The sequence below is a fragment of the Curcuma longa genome, chromosome 7, assembly GCF_044706935.1.
Source record: "Curcuma longa cultivar G26 ecotype Majalengka, Jawa Barat chromosome 7, ITB_CL_G26_1.1, whole genome shotgun sequence".
In the NCBI taxonomy this organism is placed as follows: Eukaryota; Viridiplantae; Streptophyta; class Magnoliopsida; order Zingiberales; family Zingiberaceae; genus Curcuma; species Curcuma longa.
The window spans coordinates 2,945,889-2,967,433 of NC_133867.1; the positions used below are offsets into that span (position 1 = coordinate 2,945,889).

General features: G+C 37.2%; 1 protein-coding gene across 2 annotated transcripts in view; it reads right to left on the reverse strand.

The window, feature by feature from the left end:
- Positions 1-21,545, reverse strand: part of LOC141831676 (putative RNA-dependent RNA polymerase 5) — a 38,557-nt gene that overhangs the window by 4,098 nt on the left and 12,914 nt on the right. For both annotated transcript variants that reach the window (XM_074719089.1, XM_074719088.1), the window contains exon 11: positions 11,253-11,398. In XM_074719089.1, coding sequence (XP_074575190.1) covers positions 11,253-11,398 — 146 coding nt within the window. The remainder of the gene's footprint in view (positions 1-11,252; positions 11,399-21,545) is intronic.

Consider the following 21,545-nt stretch of genomic DNA (forward strand, 5'->3'; position numbering starts at 1 on the left):
AGCCATATAAGCTCTTGACTGGCTATGGCCATGGCTCGATATTCTGCCTCTGCACTGGATCTTGCCACAACATTCTACTTTTTATTTTTCCAAGAAATAAGGTTTCTTCGACAAATATACAAAAATCAGAAGTAGATTTCCTATCAATAGATCCTGTTCAATCTGCATCAGAATAGCCTACGACTTGAGTATTTCCTTTGTCTCCGTATAAAAGACCCTTTCCTAAAGCGCCTCTGATATATTAAATAATGCGTGTCACAGCATCCTAATATTCCTTTTATGGAGAGTTGAGAAACTGACTTACTACACTTACTGCAAAAGATATACCCGGACGAGTAACAGTAAGGTAGTTTAGTCTCCCTACTAATCGCTTGTATCGTTCAAGATCTGGAAGAGGCTCCCCCTGATTTGGCATGAGTTTGACATTAGGATCCATAGGGATGTCGACTGTCTTTGAGTTTAACATGTCTGTTTCTTCTAGAATATCCATTGCATACTTCTTTTGGGATATGATAATCCCATCTTTGGACTGTGCTACTTCTATCCCAAAAAAATATTTGAGTGTGCCGAGATCTTTCATCTAAAAGTGTTTGAAAAGATGCTATTTCACCTATGAAATCCCGAGATGATCACTACCTGTGATAACAATATCATCAATATAAACTACTAAGTAAATACAACTAGTAGATGAGTGACAATAAAAGACAGAATGATCAGCCTCACTCCGAAGCATGCCAAACTGTTGAATTACAGTACTAAATCTACTGAACCATGCTCTGGGAGACTGCTTGAGGCCATATAAAGATTTCCACAGGCGACATACAAAACCAGAAGACTCCCCCTGAGCAACAAAACACGGAGGTTGCTCCATGTAGACTTCCTCAAGCAGGTCACCATGTAAAAAAGCATTTATGATGTCCAATTGATAAAGAGATCAATGTCGAATTGCAGCAATGGACAGGAATATGCGCACGGAGGACATCCTGACAACAGGAGAAAAAGTGTCTCCATAATCCAATCCGAAAATCTGAGTATAGCCTTTAACAACGAGGCAAGTCTTAAGCCGAGCAACCTTTCCATCTGGACCAACTTTCACCGTATATACCCATCGACAACCGACAACTGACTTCCCTGGTGGTAGAGGAACGAGATCTCAAGTCCCATTGCTCTGTAAGACACATTTCATCGAACATAGTCTGTTTTCATCCTGGATGAGTAAAGGCATCACCTGTAGTCTTCGGAAGAGAAACAGACAACAAGGAGGAAAGATAAGATAAATAGGAAAGAGAAATACAATGATAACTCAAATAAACATAATGAGAAGGATTACGAGTGTAACACATACCTTTCTGAAGTGAAATGAGAATATCAGACTCAGGAGATGAGACCGGAGGACGAGGCGAAAGACTTGGCTCCAAAGATGTATCCTTGACAGCGTCAGTGGTGGACGGCGGCAAAGCAGAACGAGGACGATACTGATAAACCTACAATGGAGGAGATGTCTCTGGAGGTAACAGAGACTTCTCCGGAGGATAAAAGATAGCCATTGGTGCAGACGTAGAAGGAGAAAACTCGGGCGAAGATCCATTGAGCCCAAAAAATGGAACCGAATCAAAGAACATAACATCAGTAAAGATGAAATACCGATGGAGAGTAGGGGAATAACACTTGTACTCTTTCTGAGACCATAGGTACCCAAGGAAGACACATTTATGAGACCAGGGAGAGAGTTTGTTAATGTCAAAATCGAGAGCATCAGCAAAACATATAGAACCAAAAACCTTAGGTGGTAAAGGATGAAGAGACTGATGAGGATAAAGAACATGATGAGGTATTTGACTTTGTAGAATGGAGGAAGACATGCGATTAATGAGATGGCATGCAGTAAGTACGTCACCCCAAAACTGAAGAGAAACATGAGAATGGAGAAGAAGAGTCCGGGTGATCTCAAGAAGATAGAGATTCTTGCATTCAGCAACTCCATTCTATTGAGGGGTATGAGGACAAGATGTCCGATACAACACACCATGAGACGCAAAGAAGATCTGAAATGAAGTAGATAAATACTCACGTGCATTATCATTCTACAAGGTTCGAAAAGAAATACCAAATTGAGTTTTAATTTCATAGAAGAAAGATTGAAAAAGAGAAAACTCCGAATGATTCTTCATCAGATATAACCAAATACAACGGAAAAAATAGTCTATAAAGATAATAAAATATCGTGACCCCAATGTAGAAGAAACACGACTCGACCCCTAAATATCAGAATGAACCAAAGCAAAAGAGGACGTAGCTTGACTCATAGTGCGAGGAGAAAAAGAATTACGAACATGCTTTCCTATTTGACATGACTCACAAGACAAAGATTCTAAGTGAGAAAGGTCAGGGTACAATTGTTTCAACTTATCAAGACCAAGACGTCCTTGGTGTAATCATTGTTACCGATCTAGGACACACAATTGATAAATGTTGGAATCTATATGGTCGACCTCCCTGTGCTGTGCAGATCGTCCAAAATTCTGTCGCTCCTTTAGCTTCCACTTCACAGTTGCCACCAGATCCGATCCCACCGCCTTCCTATGACGACTTTCTGAAATGGTATGAGAATTAAAAGACTTTTGATTCCCCTGCTGCCGTTGCACTCACTGGTAATTCCTTTACTAGCATATCTCACTCTTCGAGTCCTTGGATTCTCGATTCCGGGGCCATCGATCATATCACCGGTAATAAATCTTTTTTTCTTCTCTCTCTACTTCTGATACCTCTGGAGGAGGGAGGAAAACCCAAACCTAACCGGGCTCTGATATCATGTAAAATAATACAAGGAAAATCTTATCTTATTACAAGAAACAAGTCCCTATTTATACACAAATATAGGGACCTATTCTAGGAGAATTATTCTATAAAATATATATATATCCCTAAATATTCTAACAATTATTATCAAGCATGTGAATTCTTAAATCTGTTTAAGCATCTCAATGTTAAATTTAATTCTCATGATTTAATTCCTCAATCTTAATTTAATCTATTTTACTGTCATCATGCAATAGATATTTCAAATCAACACATAATCTTGACTTAATTAAAATTCTTGGAATTATTAAATATTTAAAATTTCACTGACTATTCCACTTATTATATTTAACTTAGTTTATTTTATTCTCTATCCAAATTTAAACAGCATTTTCCAAAAAGGCACACCCAAGGTTCTAAAATTCTCAAAGGACACACCATACTTTGCTTTTTACCAAAGGACACACCTAATTCCATTAATACCCCTCACGCCAACAGTAATACACCAACCCATTTTCCCAAGCACCCAAGCCACAGAATATTCGTGTGACCCAAACGTCACCTTGAGCTTCGTGCTTACCAAGGCCTATTTTACACGCAACTCTTCCCACACAAAACATCATCCTGGCAATATAGCAACCCAGGGAAAAGTTGAAAAACTTGAAGACGGGTTGTTTTCCAAAGAAATCTGGTTAGGGTTTTAGCATGGCTCAGTGTAGCTCATTCGACATCTTGTTGATTTTCTACAAGATTTGCTCATGTACGTATTCTACTAGTTACAATCTTTAATTTATTTGTAATTCGAATGTATAATATGTAAAAATACAATGTACACAAATGTTGTATCAATATTGATTTGAAAAATTATTTTAGGATGATTTTTAGTGATTATAATTTATATTTGTTTCAAATATATTATTTTAGAATTTACTGTCTATTACTGTGTACTTTAGGATTTTGGAAATATAAGTTGATAGTGTGATTACAACCATTTGAATGTAAAACATTCGTATCTGATAAGAAATGTTATGTGCCCAACCAATATAAAAAAAAAATTAGAGATTTCTCCTACGCATTACCAGTGGTGTTGATTTTTCTAGACTTGGGCCAAATCACCTACTACTAGGTGCCAAACTTTCAATCATGGTAGAGGTATCATTAGTTCTAATTTCTCCAACCAGTAACATAGTGGTGCTGATCATTATAACCCAACAACACTATGGTGTTGATCAACACAAATCGGCACCATTGTGGTGCTAAATTTTCTAACCCAGCAACATAGTTGTAGATTTTTCCAACCCAACACCACAGTAGTACTGTGGTGATGATTTCACCCCAGCACCACATTCATTATGATTTCTTCAAACTAGCAATATAGTGGCGCTGATCATTCCAATTTAGCACCAGAGTGATACTCTGGCACCATCATTGTTTTGATTTCTTCAACCTAGCACCACCTTGGTGTTGATTGTGTTGATCATTCCAACCTAGCACCGCATAAGCACTGAACCTTCTAACCCAACACCAAAGTCTCCAACCCTACACCACAATGGCTGATCATTTCAACCCAGCACCATATAGGTATTGAACCTTCTAATCCAACACCATAATCTCCAATCCTGCACCACAATGGTACTGATCATTCCAACCCAACACCACAATAGTACTAAACCTTTAAACCCAACACCACAATTCCCAACCCTACACTATAGTGGTGCTGATCATTTACTATGCCATTTGACTATGAAAATACTAGTAAATGCAATGGACTTGTTTTGAAGTGTTTATCAACAATCAACATGTGTGTCAATTAATAAAGAGTCATAATTTCATATAGGAAATTCAGAAGAAGGATTGTACACTATCTCTATCTTCTCTACACTACTCTCTTCCACTCTATGCCTAGGTTTCAATATTTCAAATTTTTAGGTCCATCAAAGAGTTTCGATCAAAACTCATTGATGTCCTTAGCCACTTTTGATCGAACCCAATCTAAGTCCAGTAGATTTCTACATGGCCCCCATACCACCATGCCCTAAAGTCTTCTAAGTCCAGTAGATTTCTACATTGCCCCAATACCACCATGCCCTAAAGTCTCAGTTTCATAGCCTTCTTAACCGTGCAAAGCCAATTTATAAAAAACTTAGTAGGTGTATCAATTGACACAGAGTCATAAGTATAGAATCAAGGTTGCATACCATCTCTATCTTCTCTACCCCCCTCTTCCATTCCATGCACAGTTTTAGTTTTCCAAATCCTTTAAATCTGTCAATGAGTTTCGGTTAAAACTCATTGATGGCCTTAGCCGGCTCTGATTGGACCCAATCAAAGTCCAGTAGCTTTCTGCATTGCCCAAAGTCCCACCATGTTCTAAATGCTATTGATAAAAATTCAATCTGTGCCATAAGTTCATATAGGAGGCTCAAAACTAAAGTTGCACATCATCTATACCTTCTCTATACTCTCGTCTTCTACTACATGTCAGGTTTCAATATTCTAAATCCTCTAGGTCCATCAATGAGTTTCATCAAAAATCCATTGATGACCTTAGTCAACTCTAATGGGACCACATTCAAGTCCAATAGATTTCTGCATTACCACTGAGTCCCACTATGCCCTAAAGTCTCACCTTCATGGCTTTCTTATCCGTGCAAAGCCTATTTAAAAAATTCAACTTGTGTCAATTGACACAAAGCCATAACTTCATATAGGAGACTTAGAACTAGAGTTGGACATCATCTTTACCTTGCAGTCTATGCAATTGTGATGATTGTAAACTTTTTTACAAGGAAGACACTATTCATGATAAAGTTCTCATATTTTTTGAATCCATTAAATCAAATTTAAAGGAAAGACAACTAGCTAATCAACAATCCACAAATGTGTTCCCCAATAATATTTCATCTTTTTATGGGTATTACTAATATGGGGAACAGAAACACAAGTTATTTCACCTTTGATCTAAATGAAGAAGCTAATAGATTAAAAAATAAACTACCCAATACTAGTATAGAGTTGGAGAATACTTTAAGGGAACTTGGAGTGAGTAAGAAGTAAATGATATTCAAATTGCAAAGAAATTAGAATGCAATACAGATTTAGAAGAATTCTTAGCTGATTTTAACCAAGATCAATATAGTGACTTAGAGGAGTTTCCAATTGTTGATGATTTATATGTTATGAATTCACGATTAACATAAAGGCCAATTGAAGATGCAACGGAGCCAAATGGATTTTTCCTTGGACAAGTTTTTCCCTCCCGACAAGTGTTCCAAGATACAGTTATGTCCAAAAACTTCAGATACAATCCAATTGACATCCAACTCAATAGAATTAAAGTTATTTACTTCAATCAACCATATATATAAAGAGTAGTTGCTAAAGGAGATGTGAAGTTCACTGTTATAAAATATGTATAGCAACACCAATGTGACACCATTAAGGAACACTTAATCACCATGCTTGCACATCCACATTTGTAGCTTATCAAATTGAAAGACAGTTTATTTCTTTTGATAATTACAAACCAAGAATGATTCAAAGAGAAATACAATCTAGGTTTGATGTTCACATATCATATAAGAAAACATACTCAACCCAAGAGAAAACATTAAAGAAAGTAATTGGTGATTTTGATCGGGCTCATAGTGATACTTATGTTGCGCTACAAAGAAATGGTGAAAATCAATTTCAATGTTATTTTTGGACTTTCGCATGTGGGCAATCACAGTTCCTTTTGTTTTATTTTATTTAAACTTAGGTTTAATAAGATTTTAATAATCAATTGCTAGCTATAGTTGAGGATAATTTAAATAGACATTAAAACCAATAAAATTATCTTCTTATTTTTTTAAAATATTTTATTTTTTATTTTTAAATATTTAGATTAAATTTTTTATTTTAGTTAATATATTTTATATTTTAAAAATACCAAAACTATACTGGCATAGTACGATACGGTACCGAAACTGTATCATTCCGATTCGGGATCGAAACTTCGGCACGGTTCGATATTTTAAACCTTGAGCTGATTTTCTTCAGATTCCTTCATCTCCTATCACTCTAAAGCAGAGAGTAATCAGACTTGAAGAGTCAGTCACTAGTTTGCAGCAGACAGTGACCAGTTAGTATGAGAGTCTGCAGGAGGGTAGAGCTAGACATACTGAGATGATGGACCTAGTCAGATCTTGAGGCATGAGTCACCCTCATCCACCTCCCTAGTAGACCCCACTAGTTTTAGTTTCTTTATCATTAAGTTGTATTTTGACTTTAGTTATACAATGTTGACTTTGACTCATTTACCATTTAGGGTATCGACTTATCTTATCCTATTTTATATTAGTCTTTTTTTTATTAGAAATGTGCTTGGTAGACTAAGGACAAATTTTTAGAATCATTTTTTTTTGTCACAATATTTTTTCAAAACTCATGATTTTCAAATCTACTATTACTTACATTTTTTCAAAATATTTTTAAAACTTTTTACTCATCATTTTGAAAAACTTAGTTCTTAGCCTAGGCACCTATAGATTTAGGCTAACCGCATCTCACAAAGCACACTAGATATAACTTCCTTGTATATTTTGAAACCTATAACGACATGAGATGTATAAGGTAAAATCTTGGATTTTCAATACTTATGTCTGTGCATCAAAACAAATCTGAACTAAAAACAACAAACATAGATCAAGTTAAGTGTTCCTATTAAGTAAAGAACTACCTGGGTTGTTAGGGGGCAACCGTTGAAGGGAATCTCTATGTGGTATGCCACGTATTCATCTGCTATCTGTATGAAGGTCGGTTAGGGAACCAAATTCGACCATCATTACAGGGAACCAGATTCGACCATCATTACAGGGATTTCCACAGAGGATGTCACGTGTCCATCAGTTATTCGCACGACGTGCGATTAGGGGAAATCGAGTATGCAATTTAATGAACACCTAGTTTCAGGATGTGTCTTCCCAACCCAAATGAGTTGTTGTTGGATGAGCGTTAAATACTCGAGGATCATATATGACTATACTAAGTCCTATTGAAATGTCACTGGACCAAGTACTTGGGATCACAGATACCGAGATGTACTTATAATACTCGGATCATAGTCCCCTCTTGAAATTGGACTAAGGAACGAAGTTGAATGAAATCCGATTAAGTATATGGCAACTGCTGCTATCAGGCGTCTTGTGGTCGTGGAAGAAAAGGGGCTTAGGCCGGTAAAGCCCATGCGAAGGCGTTGGTCCACTTGAAAAGAGCGACGACCTCAAACGGGCTTACCCTAGCTACATCAGGTATTATTTCAGTTTCAATCCACAACAATGACAAAAACTTTAATTTGTCTTTGTTTTGAATGAAAGCAACATTGATGGTGTCTTTCTTCACCCGCTTGAGCTCCTTCCTCCGGAACTATAGAGGTGTCGATTCTCCAGTGGGTTCACTCCCGGTATCCTGCGAATCAAAGCTCGATAGTTGTGGGCCAGCATTGCCGGTGTGACCCCTCCGACGGTCAAGTCAGCGACGGGCTGAGGTGCGAAACTCGCATGCGTGCACAAGAGAGTAAAAAGGGCTCGAAGAAGACGAATAGGATTAGCCTTCGTATAAGAGAAGACAATCATACCTTCACTTACCTTCGCAAAGATTTATATAGCCGCAAAAGTGGAAGGCCCACGTAGATCGCCACGTAAATCCTAAGTGAGTCACGTAGACGACCGTACTATCGAAGTGTCATTCGCTAGCCATTCGCACTTGCAGGCCATTGCACCAAGGGCGATAGTCGTTGGTCTGTACTCCTAGTGTTGTCTGGTCGTTAACTCGATGTCGCTTGACTATCAAAGGTTGAGGTCAGAAAAAGCCCATTCGATCAGGATTCCTCGTCGTCCGGAACCACTATGGTCGTGCAGATAGAAGAGGTTGGAACTTAGTAAGACCTTGCTATTATAGAGGGCGTCGACCAACATACAGGATCATGATATAACGATGACCCAACAAAGTTTACCTAGGCTACATCACGTCCCCCCTCCAAGTCGAACTGACAAGCGAAGTCGAATGAAGTCCGATAAGTTAATAGAGAGTAGGAGGTTGTTAGTGAGAGGGTGGAGTGACCCTCCTACCCGAAAATTCCATAAGATGCAACACACTCCTTAAACCATAAGGGTGAAAACAGAAGTTTGATTCTGCCCCGAACAGAGAAAGGAACTCGATCCCTCGGTCGTGAGGATGATAACTAAAAGTGTTAAAAATACTAGAAGTCCAATCCTACCATGACCGAGGAGAGAAACTTGATCCCTCAGTCGTGAGACAAATAATAATATGAGTGTTAAGAAGTCTAATCCTGTCCTAACCAAGGACAAGAACTCGATCCCTCGATTGTGAGGATAATAACTAAGAGGGTTAAGAATACTAAAAGTCTAATCCTGTCCCGATCGGGGAGAGAAACTCGATCTCTCAGTCGTCAGGATAATAATAATAAAAGTGGTAAGAATACTAGAAGTCCAATCCTGCCTTAGCTGAGGAGAAGAACTCGATCCCTCGATCATGAAGATAAAAACTAAGAGTGTTAAGAATACCAGAAGTCCGATCCTTCCTCGACCGAAGAGAGAAATTCGATCCCTCGGTTGTGAGGATATAATAAGAGTGTCAAGAATAACAGTAAGTTCAATCTTGCTCCAACCGAGGAGAGGAACTCGATCTCATGTCTGTAAGATTGAGCTCCTCTCCCCAGTCAAAATGAAATGAGCATTCTAGTATTCTTGGCCTGCTTATTATTATCCTCACCACCGAGGAATCAAGTTTCTCTCCCCAATCGAGGCAAGATTAGACTTCTAGTATTCTTAACACTTATTTTATTATCCTTAAGGCCGAGGGATCGAGTTTCTCTTCCCGGTCGGGACATGATCGAACTTCTGGTATTCTTAACTCTCTTAATTATTATCCTCACGGCCGAGAGATCGAATTCATCTCCCCAATTAGGACAAAATCAAACTTCTGTTTCCACCTTTATGGTTTAAGGGGTGCATTACATCTTATGGAATTCCCAAGCAGGAGGGTCACTCCACCCTCTCACTAACAACCTCCTACTCTCCATCAACTTATCGAACTTTATTCGACTTTATTCGTCAGTCCGACTTGGAGGGAGGACATGTGATGCAACCCAAGTAAACCCAGGTTGTCGCCCTATCATGACCCTGTATGCTAGTCGACACTCAATAACAATAGGGTCTCACCAAGCTCCGACCTCTTCAACCTATACGGCCATAGTAGTTCCGGGATGACGAGGAATCGTAATCGAACGGGCTCTTTCTAACCCAACCTCCGACAGTCTCTGACGCAAAATTGACCCCAACGAGGTTGCCTACATGGAAAGCGACATTGAGCTAACGACCAGACAGCACTAGGAGTACGGACTAACGACTGCCCCCTTGGAGCAATGGCCCACTCGTGCGGTCATCCACGTGACCTGCCTAAGGCTTGTGTGGCGATTTACGTGGACTTTCTACCTCCGCAGCTATATAAGGCTCCACGAAGATAAGTGAAAATATGATTTTCTTCTTTCACACGAACACTAATCCTCTTCATTTTCTTCGAGCCCTTTTCACTCTCTCGCGCATGCATGCAAACTTCGCACCTTAGCCATCATTGATTTGACCGTCATAGGGGTCACGCCGACAATGCCGACCCCCAACTAACGAGCTTCGATTCACAGGACACCGGGAGCGAACCCATCAGAGAACCAACACTGCCATAGTTCCGGAGGAAGGAGAGGAGCCCGAGCGGGTGAAGGACACCATAAAAAATTAACCCTATAGAACTCAATCTAAGTAATTTAAACCCAAAATCAACGCAATTAGATCCAATCCAAATAATTACTTAGTTAAACATACATTCTGGATTATTGTTATAAACAATAATAATTACATATATAGCATAACTATGTAAGATAAGTATATTGACTACAATCTCAAAATATTACACATTTACATTTAAAAATCAATGAAGCCCTGAGAACTCTTAACCCATGATTTAAATTCATTGCACTCGTAACTTACATTGCGTTAAGACCTACTTGCATTCATATCCGCGTGCCTTGTTCCAATTTGAATCATGCTACGTCTTCCGGTTATTAACCGTGAAATATTGATATAATTGTAGACTACCGAATTCAAATACCAGATCTCCTGGGAGCAATATGTAATCTGATGATGGAAAATTAGGTTGTTGACCTCACTTGGATGTTGGAAGAACTCATGACTTCTATCCATGTAAGATCTAGTATTAATAAAACTCCTAGTAATAAGACATTAGAAATTGACTTAGAAAATTTTACATTCTCGTCTTTTGAAGTAGATAAACTAAAATATATGGTGGCCCACTTTAAAAACATGTCAACTTTGTACTAGCCCCACTGTGTTGGCAAGATTAGATGCTGAAAGAAAATATTACAAGCATGATATTACCTGGGCTTGAATCTGTTGGCTAAGAATTGATCAAAGAGTTTCTTTTCCAATTCTTGATCAGTAAGATCAAGTGGTCTTGTTTGTTGAACACCTCCTGTGCTAGACATTGGAACCCACGGCTTGCTACTTCTAAAATATCTCAGCAACTGAACAAAGCAGGACACATCGCATCACATAATTAAAAATGTAAAACAACTGCACTATCATGAGTAAGATTAAAAGCAATAACATTAGTCCCTATTCATACTACAATCATGCAGACAATACAAAGAAGAAACCATTCATAAGCACCAAATATGTACTATGTCTGATCTATATACGAGTTTTGGGAACATAAGCTAGGAGTATGAATCCAAAACAACACAATCATGCCTGGCATGCAAACCAAAGTGTTAGGTTCATGTTTTGTAGTGTTGAATGGCATGAAAATGGATCAACCTTTCCATGAATCTTGGATGGACAATTTAAAGCAGAATGATCAGTTCAAAGAAAGAATCCAATCAATATACATTTAGCAAAGAATACAATCATGCTTAACTTAGTAAATCACATTAAGACCTTGGTTAGTAGTGTGGAATAAAATGGAAAGGGAATGGTTCAACCTTCCCATGAATCCATTCCAATGTTTGGATAAACAATTTGAGGTCAAATGAACCATTTAAAGAAAGGGCCCATTAGATGATTAAGCATCATTACCCCTCTACTACATGTAAATATTACTCAAGGTATGAAGGATTATTTCGTGCCTGAATTTAGGGTATAAAGAGAGGACACATTAGATAGATTAGGCATCATTACACCTACATGAAATATTTCTCAAGGTATAAAGAATTATTTTGTGCCTGAATTTAGATCTCCAGCCAAAAAAGTAAATTTTAGTATTGTATAATGCAAACACTTGGCACATATCAAAGCATTCAAAGGTTAACTCAAATAAGTTTTAATTATATAATTCCCATCCGCTAGCTTCATCACCTCTAAATATAAAAATCTATAGCAATCCTAAGGAAATTATTAAGCAGGAGGAACATCTCTGAACCACGTTACATCAGTATGTTAGCATTGTGTTATAATTATAATTTAATTTTCATTGCCCATATATTCATGACACAACCAAGAGCTTAGACAAAGTTAAAGGCTTTATCTTCATCAAGTTCTTGGTAATTCGTTCTCTAAGATTTGATTTGCATTACCTAGGAGATGTGAAGTTTATTGTGAGTGAAATCCTAGATAAGGGTTAAACTTGTGATAGTTTGTAAAATCTCAAAGGTTGGATCAAGGTGTTATTCTTAGTTAACCTTATGTAGTTTCTAAAATCTCAAATGTTGGGTCAAGGTGTTATTTGCCCAAAACTGGATGGGCAACTTATTGGAATTATTTTGGGTTAATGGACCAAATGCATCATAGGCTATTGAGTAGGTGTGACATTGTCAAATCATGTTACATCGGCTTGTTAGCATTGTGTTTAAATTATAATTTTATTTCCACCATGCATATATTCTTGGCATGACCAATGGTTTGTTTGTTTTTTTATTTATGTGACAAATTGACGGTTTAAGTGTGTTATCTATGCACCCCCTACCGTAGTAGATTCTACAACTACAATCTATCAAATAATAGAACACAAGATGCAGATTGATTTCAGGTTGGAGATAAAAGCATGCAAGTGATAATGGTCGATGGTGCAACAAAATTGGCCATGGGTTAAAGAGACATTTCTTACTCATTTTAGAATTGAAAATCTGTTTTAAAAGTACAATAATATGCAACCATATTTCAATTAGAAATATAACCAAGGACTAGGATTACATTGTAAACTTCCATCCCTTTCATTGTGTCTTTCAGTACCGGTCTTCAAAAAGGATGATCTGAGAAGTGCTTGTCTTTCTACAACACAGGTGATACCTCCTCTAACCATTATAGGGTACCTAGTAAAATTTAGTGTTTACTAAATAATACCAACTTAATGTTGTGGCATAAACACCCTGGATATCCTAAATTTTCTTATCTTAAACCATTGTACCCAAATCTATTTGAATTCAAGTAGTTTTTCCATGTGAACATTGCATTCTTGTTAGGAAATCCAAAAGGTTTTACCACATTCACCCACCCTCCCTCATCTATTTGAATTAAAGTAGTTTGTCCATGTGATCATTGTATTCTTGTAAGGCAATCCAAAAGGTTTTATCCCGTTGACCCGCCTATACATACCATCTATTAGTGCAATGATGCCCCAAAGTATGTGGCATTGCATGTGGTTTTAAGTTAGGAAATATTTGGAATCTTAAATGGATGTCAAGTATGTAAGTGCAAGGAACTTGGCATATATTGCAGGCGTAATTGATGGTAGGTTAACGAGGACTAGATATTTGGTAAGATGAAATCTTAATAAGCCAGAGACCAAATTAGGCAAAGAACTTTAGAAAGCTTAGGAACCACATTCTTTGTGGTATGAAATCCCAACAGATTAGGGAGATCAAATATGCAAGGAAGTCCAGGATAGTCAGAGATGCTTCTTGACGGCATAAAGTCCCAACAAGTCATGAAGGACAAATGTTAGGCAAGGAAGTCCCTAGGCATGAGGGTCATTTTTAGCAAATGGTAAGCTCTAATGAGCTGTGAGAGTTGAGTGACCGGTACATGTGGGGCGAGAGTAGAACTCAACCTAGGCAAAATTGAATTATTAGGATGATCTTAATTGAAAATTCAGTCAACTGTCAGATGAGTCATAAAACTGATGATGGAAACAATCAACTTGGCAAATTGTAAAACTCCAAAGCCTAGTACTCTAAGGACTAGTCGGCATATGTGGTTTCATTCAATCGACCGATGGATATAGTCAATTGATTGCTAAAATTTTAGATAGAATCAACTACACCCACACAGAGGACAAGCTTGGATATTTGAGAATTTGATTGGATCACATAAAAATTTTAAAAGCAAATTTTACATCATATACACATAACTTTATATATAGGATGAACCCTCACCCACAATCTAATTACCATATGTCTAGAGAAGAAAAGACAACTTCTTAAAAATAATTACTGATATAGCCCTAGACATACCAAGGCAAATGCCCTAGAATCAACTTCTAATATATTTCTCAATTAGAAATTGAAGACTATGTTGTTAAATATAGTGTATCGCTGTAGAACCAGCATGATTTGCCAAATAGAAACTCATTAGGGTTGCTAAGAAATTTTGGCAGAATGTCCAAGTTAACTCAGACTAATTCGGGCAACTACCTATTGAGTATCATTCTAAAATGAATCGTAATGCATGTTTCTAAACACTTTGCCAAATAACTATATTACAAGTTTAGGTACCTAAATAAACCATCTATGTGGCAGAATACTGATATTGTTATCTACCAAATTTTATTATGCCTTATTAATGTAGAGGGTTAGTTAGGCGTAATTTATTGTACTTAGGGCTAAACTAATTAGTTTTGGTACTGATATAAAGGGTTTTGGATCTAATTGGGTTTTAATTTACAGCTCCAAAATCAAGGGTTCTATTACATGGATTTTGATTTGGGTGTTCTTTGGGTTCAAACAGGACTCAATCTGATTGAATTTTGGCTGAACAAAGTTTAAACTATCTGGTCCAACTAGTCAAGTGGGTTTAAGAGGATACCCCAATACTCTACTTTTATTCTCTTCTTCTCTGCACTGTAACCTTTCCCCTCTTGATACCTCATCTCCCTCGTCTCTCTTGCGTGCTTTGTACCTATCATTATCTTCATCGTTATTGTCAGTTGCTCAAGTGTAGCTAGCATGCATCTCTTGTCGCCACAATCATAACAATCACAACTGTTCACAGCAGCCATCGCTCCTCTTTGCTCGCCCAATAGTCATAGTGGACAACCTTCACCAATGATCATCAACCCTGCCGCCACCTTCCAACAAACCCACAGTAACAATCGCTCTCTTCGCACTATGGCCACACTAGTTCTTCAATACATCTCCAACAATTCTGTAGCAGCATAAACCTTGATCTCCTATTAGAAGTAACCACCCATTCTCTAATTGTCTTCATTTTCTGGCATTTACAGCAGTAGCTCTCCCCTTTTCTCCCTTCAGACTTTGTTGTTAATGTACATTCAATACATTGCTGGAATTTTAGATATTTTTTAGTGTTGTGTTAGATAGCTAAATTGATATATGTTTTCATGGCAACAAATGGAAACACTTCTTCCAACAACAGTAGCATTTTTGTTGTTTGATAAACAAATTGTAACATAGGTTCTTCTCCCTCCTTTTGAATTGAGTGAAACTATAGTTTGAAATTTCATACTGCACAGAGTAGCATGGAAACATATCATTCTAATAAATTACTAAAATTTGATGCTACTAATGTGCAATGTCTCCTAGTGTATTTCCGGGTCAGATACTCCTTGTGGAAGAAGTTCAACCTTAATGAAGTCAAATCTATCTTGGAGCAACTTTAAAAAAACTACTCCAAAAGAGAAACAGATTAACTAACCATTCAAAATTGATTTAGTGGGTGGTACTAGATCCTCTAGACAGAATAGGGTCTTTCCCGATCTAGTAGTAGAAGTTCAAATCTAAGACAAATCAACATTAGAGTTGCTTTGAACAAAGCAACAGTAATAACACTTTTGATCTTGAAGCCTCTTATTCACTCTAAGATATCACCAATAGCTTCCTTACACTCCCCCGATCCAGTCATGCCAAAGTTCCAAGTTTCCTAAAGTATTTAAGTCATCAATGAATTTCAATCAAAACTCATTGATAAACCTAAACAAGTCTGATTTGGTCCAAACATAATTCAATGGATTCCTTTGACTCCCCTGAGTCTCACCATGCCCTAAAACTTCTAACTCATGACCCCTATCAATGTGGAGAACAAATTCAAAAAAATCATCCTTTATATCATATCTTGACCTACACACTTCAGATTTACTATAAAACAAAACCAATAGTTTTCTTACACTCCCCTAATCATGTCCATGCCAATGTTTTAGGATTCCTAAAACATCTAAACCATCAATGAGTTTTGACCAAAATTACCGTAACTCACTCTTCTCCATGCCTAACTTATGCATCTTTGAACTTTCGTTTGAATGAAAAACTGAACCAACATAAAATGCAATAGTCTATTGCATCTTCCATTTACTTTTGAATAAATCTCGAATTCATAACATATATAATTGAAAATCGCTCTTCTAAGTCACTATACTCATCTGGTTAACATCAGGTAATGAAAATTTTATATCATCAACAAAGAATCCTTCTTCATCAACATTGTATTATACTTCCTCTGCAATCCTATTATCATTGATTTCTTAAGTTTCCTACAAGTAATCTCCCACTACTATACTCGTACAGGGTGGATCATCCTCTAACCTACTACCTTTTTCATTTAGATTAAAGATTAAATAACTAATGTCTCTATTAGAAACATAGTTAGACCATAAAGCAGATAGATTATATTAATAGTGCACACATTTCTCTCTTGTTGAGTAGTTAGCTGTCTTTCCTCCAAATTTGATTCAACAACTTCAACAAATGTGAGAACAAATTCAATAGGGTCCACCCTGCAATATACAATTTACAAAGACAACAAATATATAAAGTGTAAGGAAGAAAGTGGTGTTGTCCTAGAGTGATTCTAAAAAGCGTAGGTGGCGTTGTGTAAAATGACACATGTTGATTTTTTTAGCTGGTTCTCCACACTGATAGGAGTCATGAGTTTTAGGGCATGATGAGACTCAAGAGAGTGAAAGGAACCTATTAGACTAGGTTTAGACCAAATCACACTTGCCTAGGTCCGTCAATGGATTTTGGTGAAAACTCATTGATGGCTTAAATGCTTTATGAATCCTAAAAATTTGGCAAAGGAACAAAAGAGTGCAAGGAAGTTATTGGTGTTATACTAAAGTGAATCTGAAACGTGTAGTCAAAGGACCTAATACCCACCCATTCAACTTGTCTAAATCCATTAATGGGTTTTGACTAGAACTCATACTTAGATGCTTCAGGAATACTGAAACTTTTACATGGACAAGTTTAGGGGAGTGAAAGAAAGTTATTGGTGTTGTCCTAGAGTGTGAGGTGTGTAGGTACAGAGTTAATCATAGGTGCAATCCTAGAGTCAATAAGAGTGAATCCTGAAACTTTATTCAAAGTAGCTAAACAAGGAAAAGAATCTGACACTGTTCCATAATTCCATTGGTGCATCGTAGAGTCTCACTCCATCTATGACATTGTCCTATAATTCAAGAGGACTGATTTTATCTCCATAGTGATTATTGTCTAAAAGGGGTCATGAGTAATTAGAATTTTGGGTCATGGTAAGACTCAAGGGAGTGGAAGGAAGACAATGGAAAGGGATTGAATTGAATCAAGATGTTTTAGGTTTATCAATGAGCTTTTATCTTTAGAATGATCAGTAAAGTGCTAAGATCCTATTAATCATGCTTTGGGAGTCATCCTCCTATGTCTAGGCTCATCATTGAATATGTGTCAAAAAATAATTATTGATGGTTTGACTTTTTACACTTGAAGACTTGAAATGTCTTCAATTAGGGAATTGTAACATGTTCAACCTCATGAGAGTACCAGAAAGAAGTTGTTCAGGTATCCATTGATTTGATTTGATATGTTTAGACCCATCAATGAGTTTTCGCAAAAAGTCACTAGTGGATCATTATACAATGAAAATAGTAAATATTGATATAGGATGAAAATGTTAAGTCATTTAAATGTATTTATGATGATTAAAAATGATTTCCAAACATCCTTGGACAGCAAAAACTATTGTTTACTGGAAATCCCTAAATCTGGGATAGATATACATTTCTATAAGATCAAAAAACATTCGGAATAAATCCTAAACCCTAAATAGTATCTTGTGTAAGAGCTAGAAAACCTACATGTGAAAAGCATTGAGGAGATTAAATGTCACAAATGCTGCTTTTATATCAACTGTTGCGCCCCATCGAGGCAAAGACGACCTTTCAATATTATCTCCAAACTATGCTTCAAAAGTCGTCGATACTCTTTGGAGAAAAAGTATTCTTCCTTTTTTCAAATTACTATCCCGCTGGAACAGTTCTTTGGGCAGCAACAGTTGCGTGTACAACAGCATTTTCCAAGCACAACAGTATAGGTGACAATTTGGTAGCTCGGATAATAGTTTGACACAGACGATTCAAACAATGACTATTGGGAGTAATTGCGGTTTGTGAGGAGGGGTATTTTTTAAATTGTCATTTAATAAAAACCAAAGTGTGGTGTGTGATTTGGGAATTCCCAAATCCTACGTTCGCCCTTTGGTAAAATATCAAAGTAACTTCGAGAACATATGCTCTTTGGTAAAATGTCAAAGTAACTACGAGAACTAAAAGATATTGAAGTGAAAGATTAATAATAAGTGGCAATCGGAGGCTATGCCACAACCGAACCATTTTCCTTTTTCTAATTTTTATATGTAGTTTGAACGGTTCACTTAGTTCAGAGTAACGATGGCTTGGGTAAAGTATTTTTGGAATTAGATATGTCCTATGGTAAAAATCAAAGTATGATGCGTAATTTCGAAATTTCCAAAACCTACATGCGCCCTTTGGTAAAATGTCGAAGTTACTTGGAATGCAAAACTAGTTGCAACTCCCCTCTTTCGGCGCTCTCATTCCAAATGCAAAAAACCTAATACAAGCTTCCTAAAGTTGACAACCCATCGGTGGCTCCTTCCGTTAATCTATTCCTTGCTCTACTTCTGCAGTTCACTTTCATTTAAGGTAAAGCTAAGCTAGTGTTTTTCAACTCGACTCCTCTTACACAATGGTGCAAGATAGTGTTTCAAGTTCTCCATCATCTCCAAAAGTAAGTGTTTTAATGTTTAGGACAACATGGTAGTTTGAAACTTAGGATTTTCATCTCCTCCTGAAGCCCTAAATCCCTTTCTTGTATTGTTCACACCGAGTCATTTCAACCACCAATGCTTTGCATTGTTTGCATACCCTTCCTGTTAGCATGTTCAAAAAGTTGCATCACACTGAGTCCTTTTGGCCTCTAATAGTTCAATACTATCTTGTTAGGAAAAAATCGCCAAAAATAGTAGCGCAAATATACGCGACAGATAAAAATTCACAAACAAATGCTGACTTTCCTAAGCGAGGTCCCAAGTCCCACTGCTCTGCAAAGCACACATTTCAACAAATGCATAAATGCTAGTTGAAAAAAAAAATTAAAGACAACATATAAAGTCTCTACTTTATCTAAAATTTATAAGCTTTTAATTGATCCAAGATAGACTCATGGTTTAAAATCTCGAATCGTGCCAAGATTTCGGCTCCGAAGTTTGCTAACGCCAGGGAACGATACAGTTTAAAGAACGGTGGAGGAAGGCATCGTATCGTATCATACCTGTTACCTATGACGGGGTATGAGGACAAGACGTCCGATGCAACACACCATGAGACGCCAAAAAGGTCTGAAATGGAATAGATAAATACTCAAGTGCATTATCACTCTGTAAATTTCGAAGAGAAATACCAAATTGAGTTTTAATTTCATAGAAAAAGGATTGAAAAAGAGAAAATAACTCTGAACGATTCTTCATCAGATATAACCAAGTACAACGGGAAAAATCATCTATAAAGGTAACAAAATATCGTGACCCCAAAGTAGAGGAAACACGACTCGGACGCCAAACATCGGAATGGATTAAAGCAAAGGGGGACGTAGCCCGATTCACAGTGCGAGGAGAAAAAGAACTACGAATATGCTTTCCTAATTGACATGACTCATAAGACAAAGATTTTAAGTGAGAAAGATCAGGATGTAATTGTTTCAACTTATCAAGGCCAGGATGTCCCAACTGAGCATGAATAAGAAGTGGAGATGTTGCCGCCGAACCAACAAGAGAAGACTGTTGAAGTCGATATAGGCCATGAGACTCACATCCGAAGTCAATCATCCTCCCTGTACTCCGGTCCTGTAAGGAAACAGAAGATTTATTCCGACGAAGACACAATCAAGAGACCGAGTAAACAGGGGGAGACGCGGGAGGCGGCGGAGGTGTCGCTGACGAAGCGAAGGAGACGGCGCTCCTTCCGAGGAGGAGAGCGCGGCGCTGGAAGAGTCGCGATCCACGCTCAGTTGCTGTCGTCGATCGCGCGAGGAAGAAGCTTGCTGCCAGTGATCGCGTGAGGGAGAAGAAGCATGCCGCCGCGCGAGGAAGAAGAATGCCTGCCGCCGCGCGAGGAAGAGGCTTCTAGGGAAAATCGCGATCAGAAGGTCGGCGATGAAGAAAGAATTAGGGTTAGGCGGATAAACCTAAATCTTTCGCTCTGATACCATGTTAAATATTATTATGGAATCTCTAACTTTATTATCGAGACAAGCCCCTATTTATACATTAATATAGGGACCTATATCTACACGAATTATTCTATAAAAAAGAAACAGAATATCTAATAGAATATCTATTCCTAAATATTCTAACAATACCAATATAATTTTGATATTTTTTAAATATAAAATAAATTACCTAAAATTAAAAATTTTAATTTAAATATTTAAAAATAATAAAATAAAATAATTTTTTAAATATATATTAAATTAATAGGATAATTTTATTATGTTTTAATTAAATCTATTTAAATTATCTCAACTATAACTAGGAGTTGATTAAAATTATTAAATTAAAATTTTAATTAAATTGTAAAAAACCTCTATTCCGCTTTTGTCCACGCACGACCGCGGGGATCTACACGACCCTAGCGAAGCCTCCGGAGGCATCGTCGATCCTGGGCGAAGCCTCCGGAGGCATCGTCGATTCCAGGCGAAGCCTCCACAGGCGTCACCGAGCCCCGGCAATGCATTTGAAGGTGTCATAGCGTCGGTACGCGTGTGTCGGTCTGCGGGCGAAATGAGATGTTTCATTCGTATCAAGCGAAACGGCTCGAGATTTTAATCTATAGATAGACCTTCAAAAAATCTATGAAGATTTAATATTAAAAAAACATTTTAATGCTTTTACTTAAAGATTTCCCTAATGACTTATCTGAAGTTTATCCTAGAAACAGGGAAGAACCAAGATTAATTTAATCTATTTAGTGAACAAGTAACGTGTTGATTGACTACGAACTTGATTCCTTGATTTTTTTTTTTACTCATTCATATTACCAAGGAAGCCAAACTAAGAACGTAAACGAAGAGGAAATAATGAGAAAGAATGCAAGACATACCATTTGATAATTACAAAATCAATTAAAGCTTTTATTATTATGTGTCCATTTATAGTTATTTACAATATCATCTT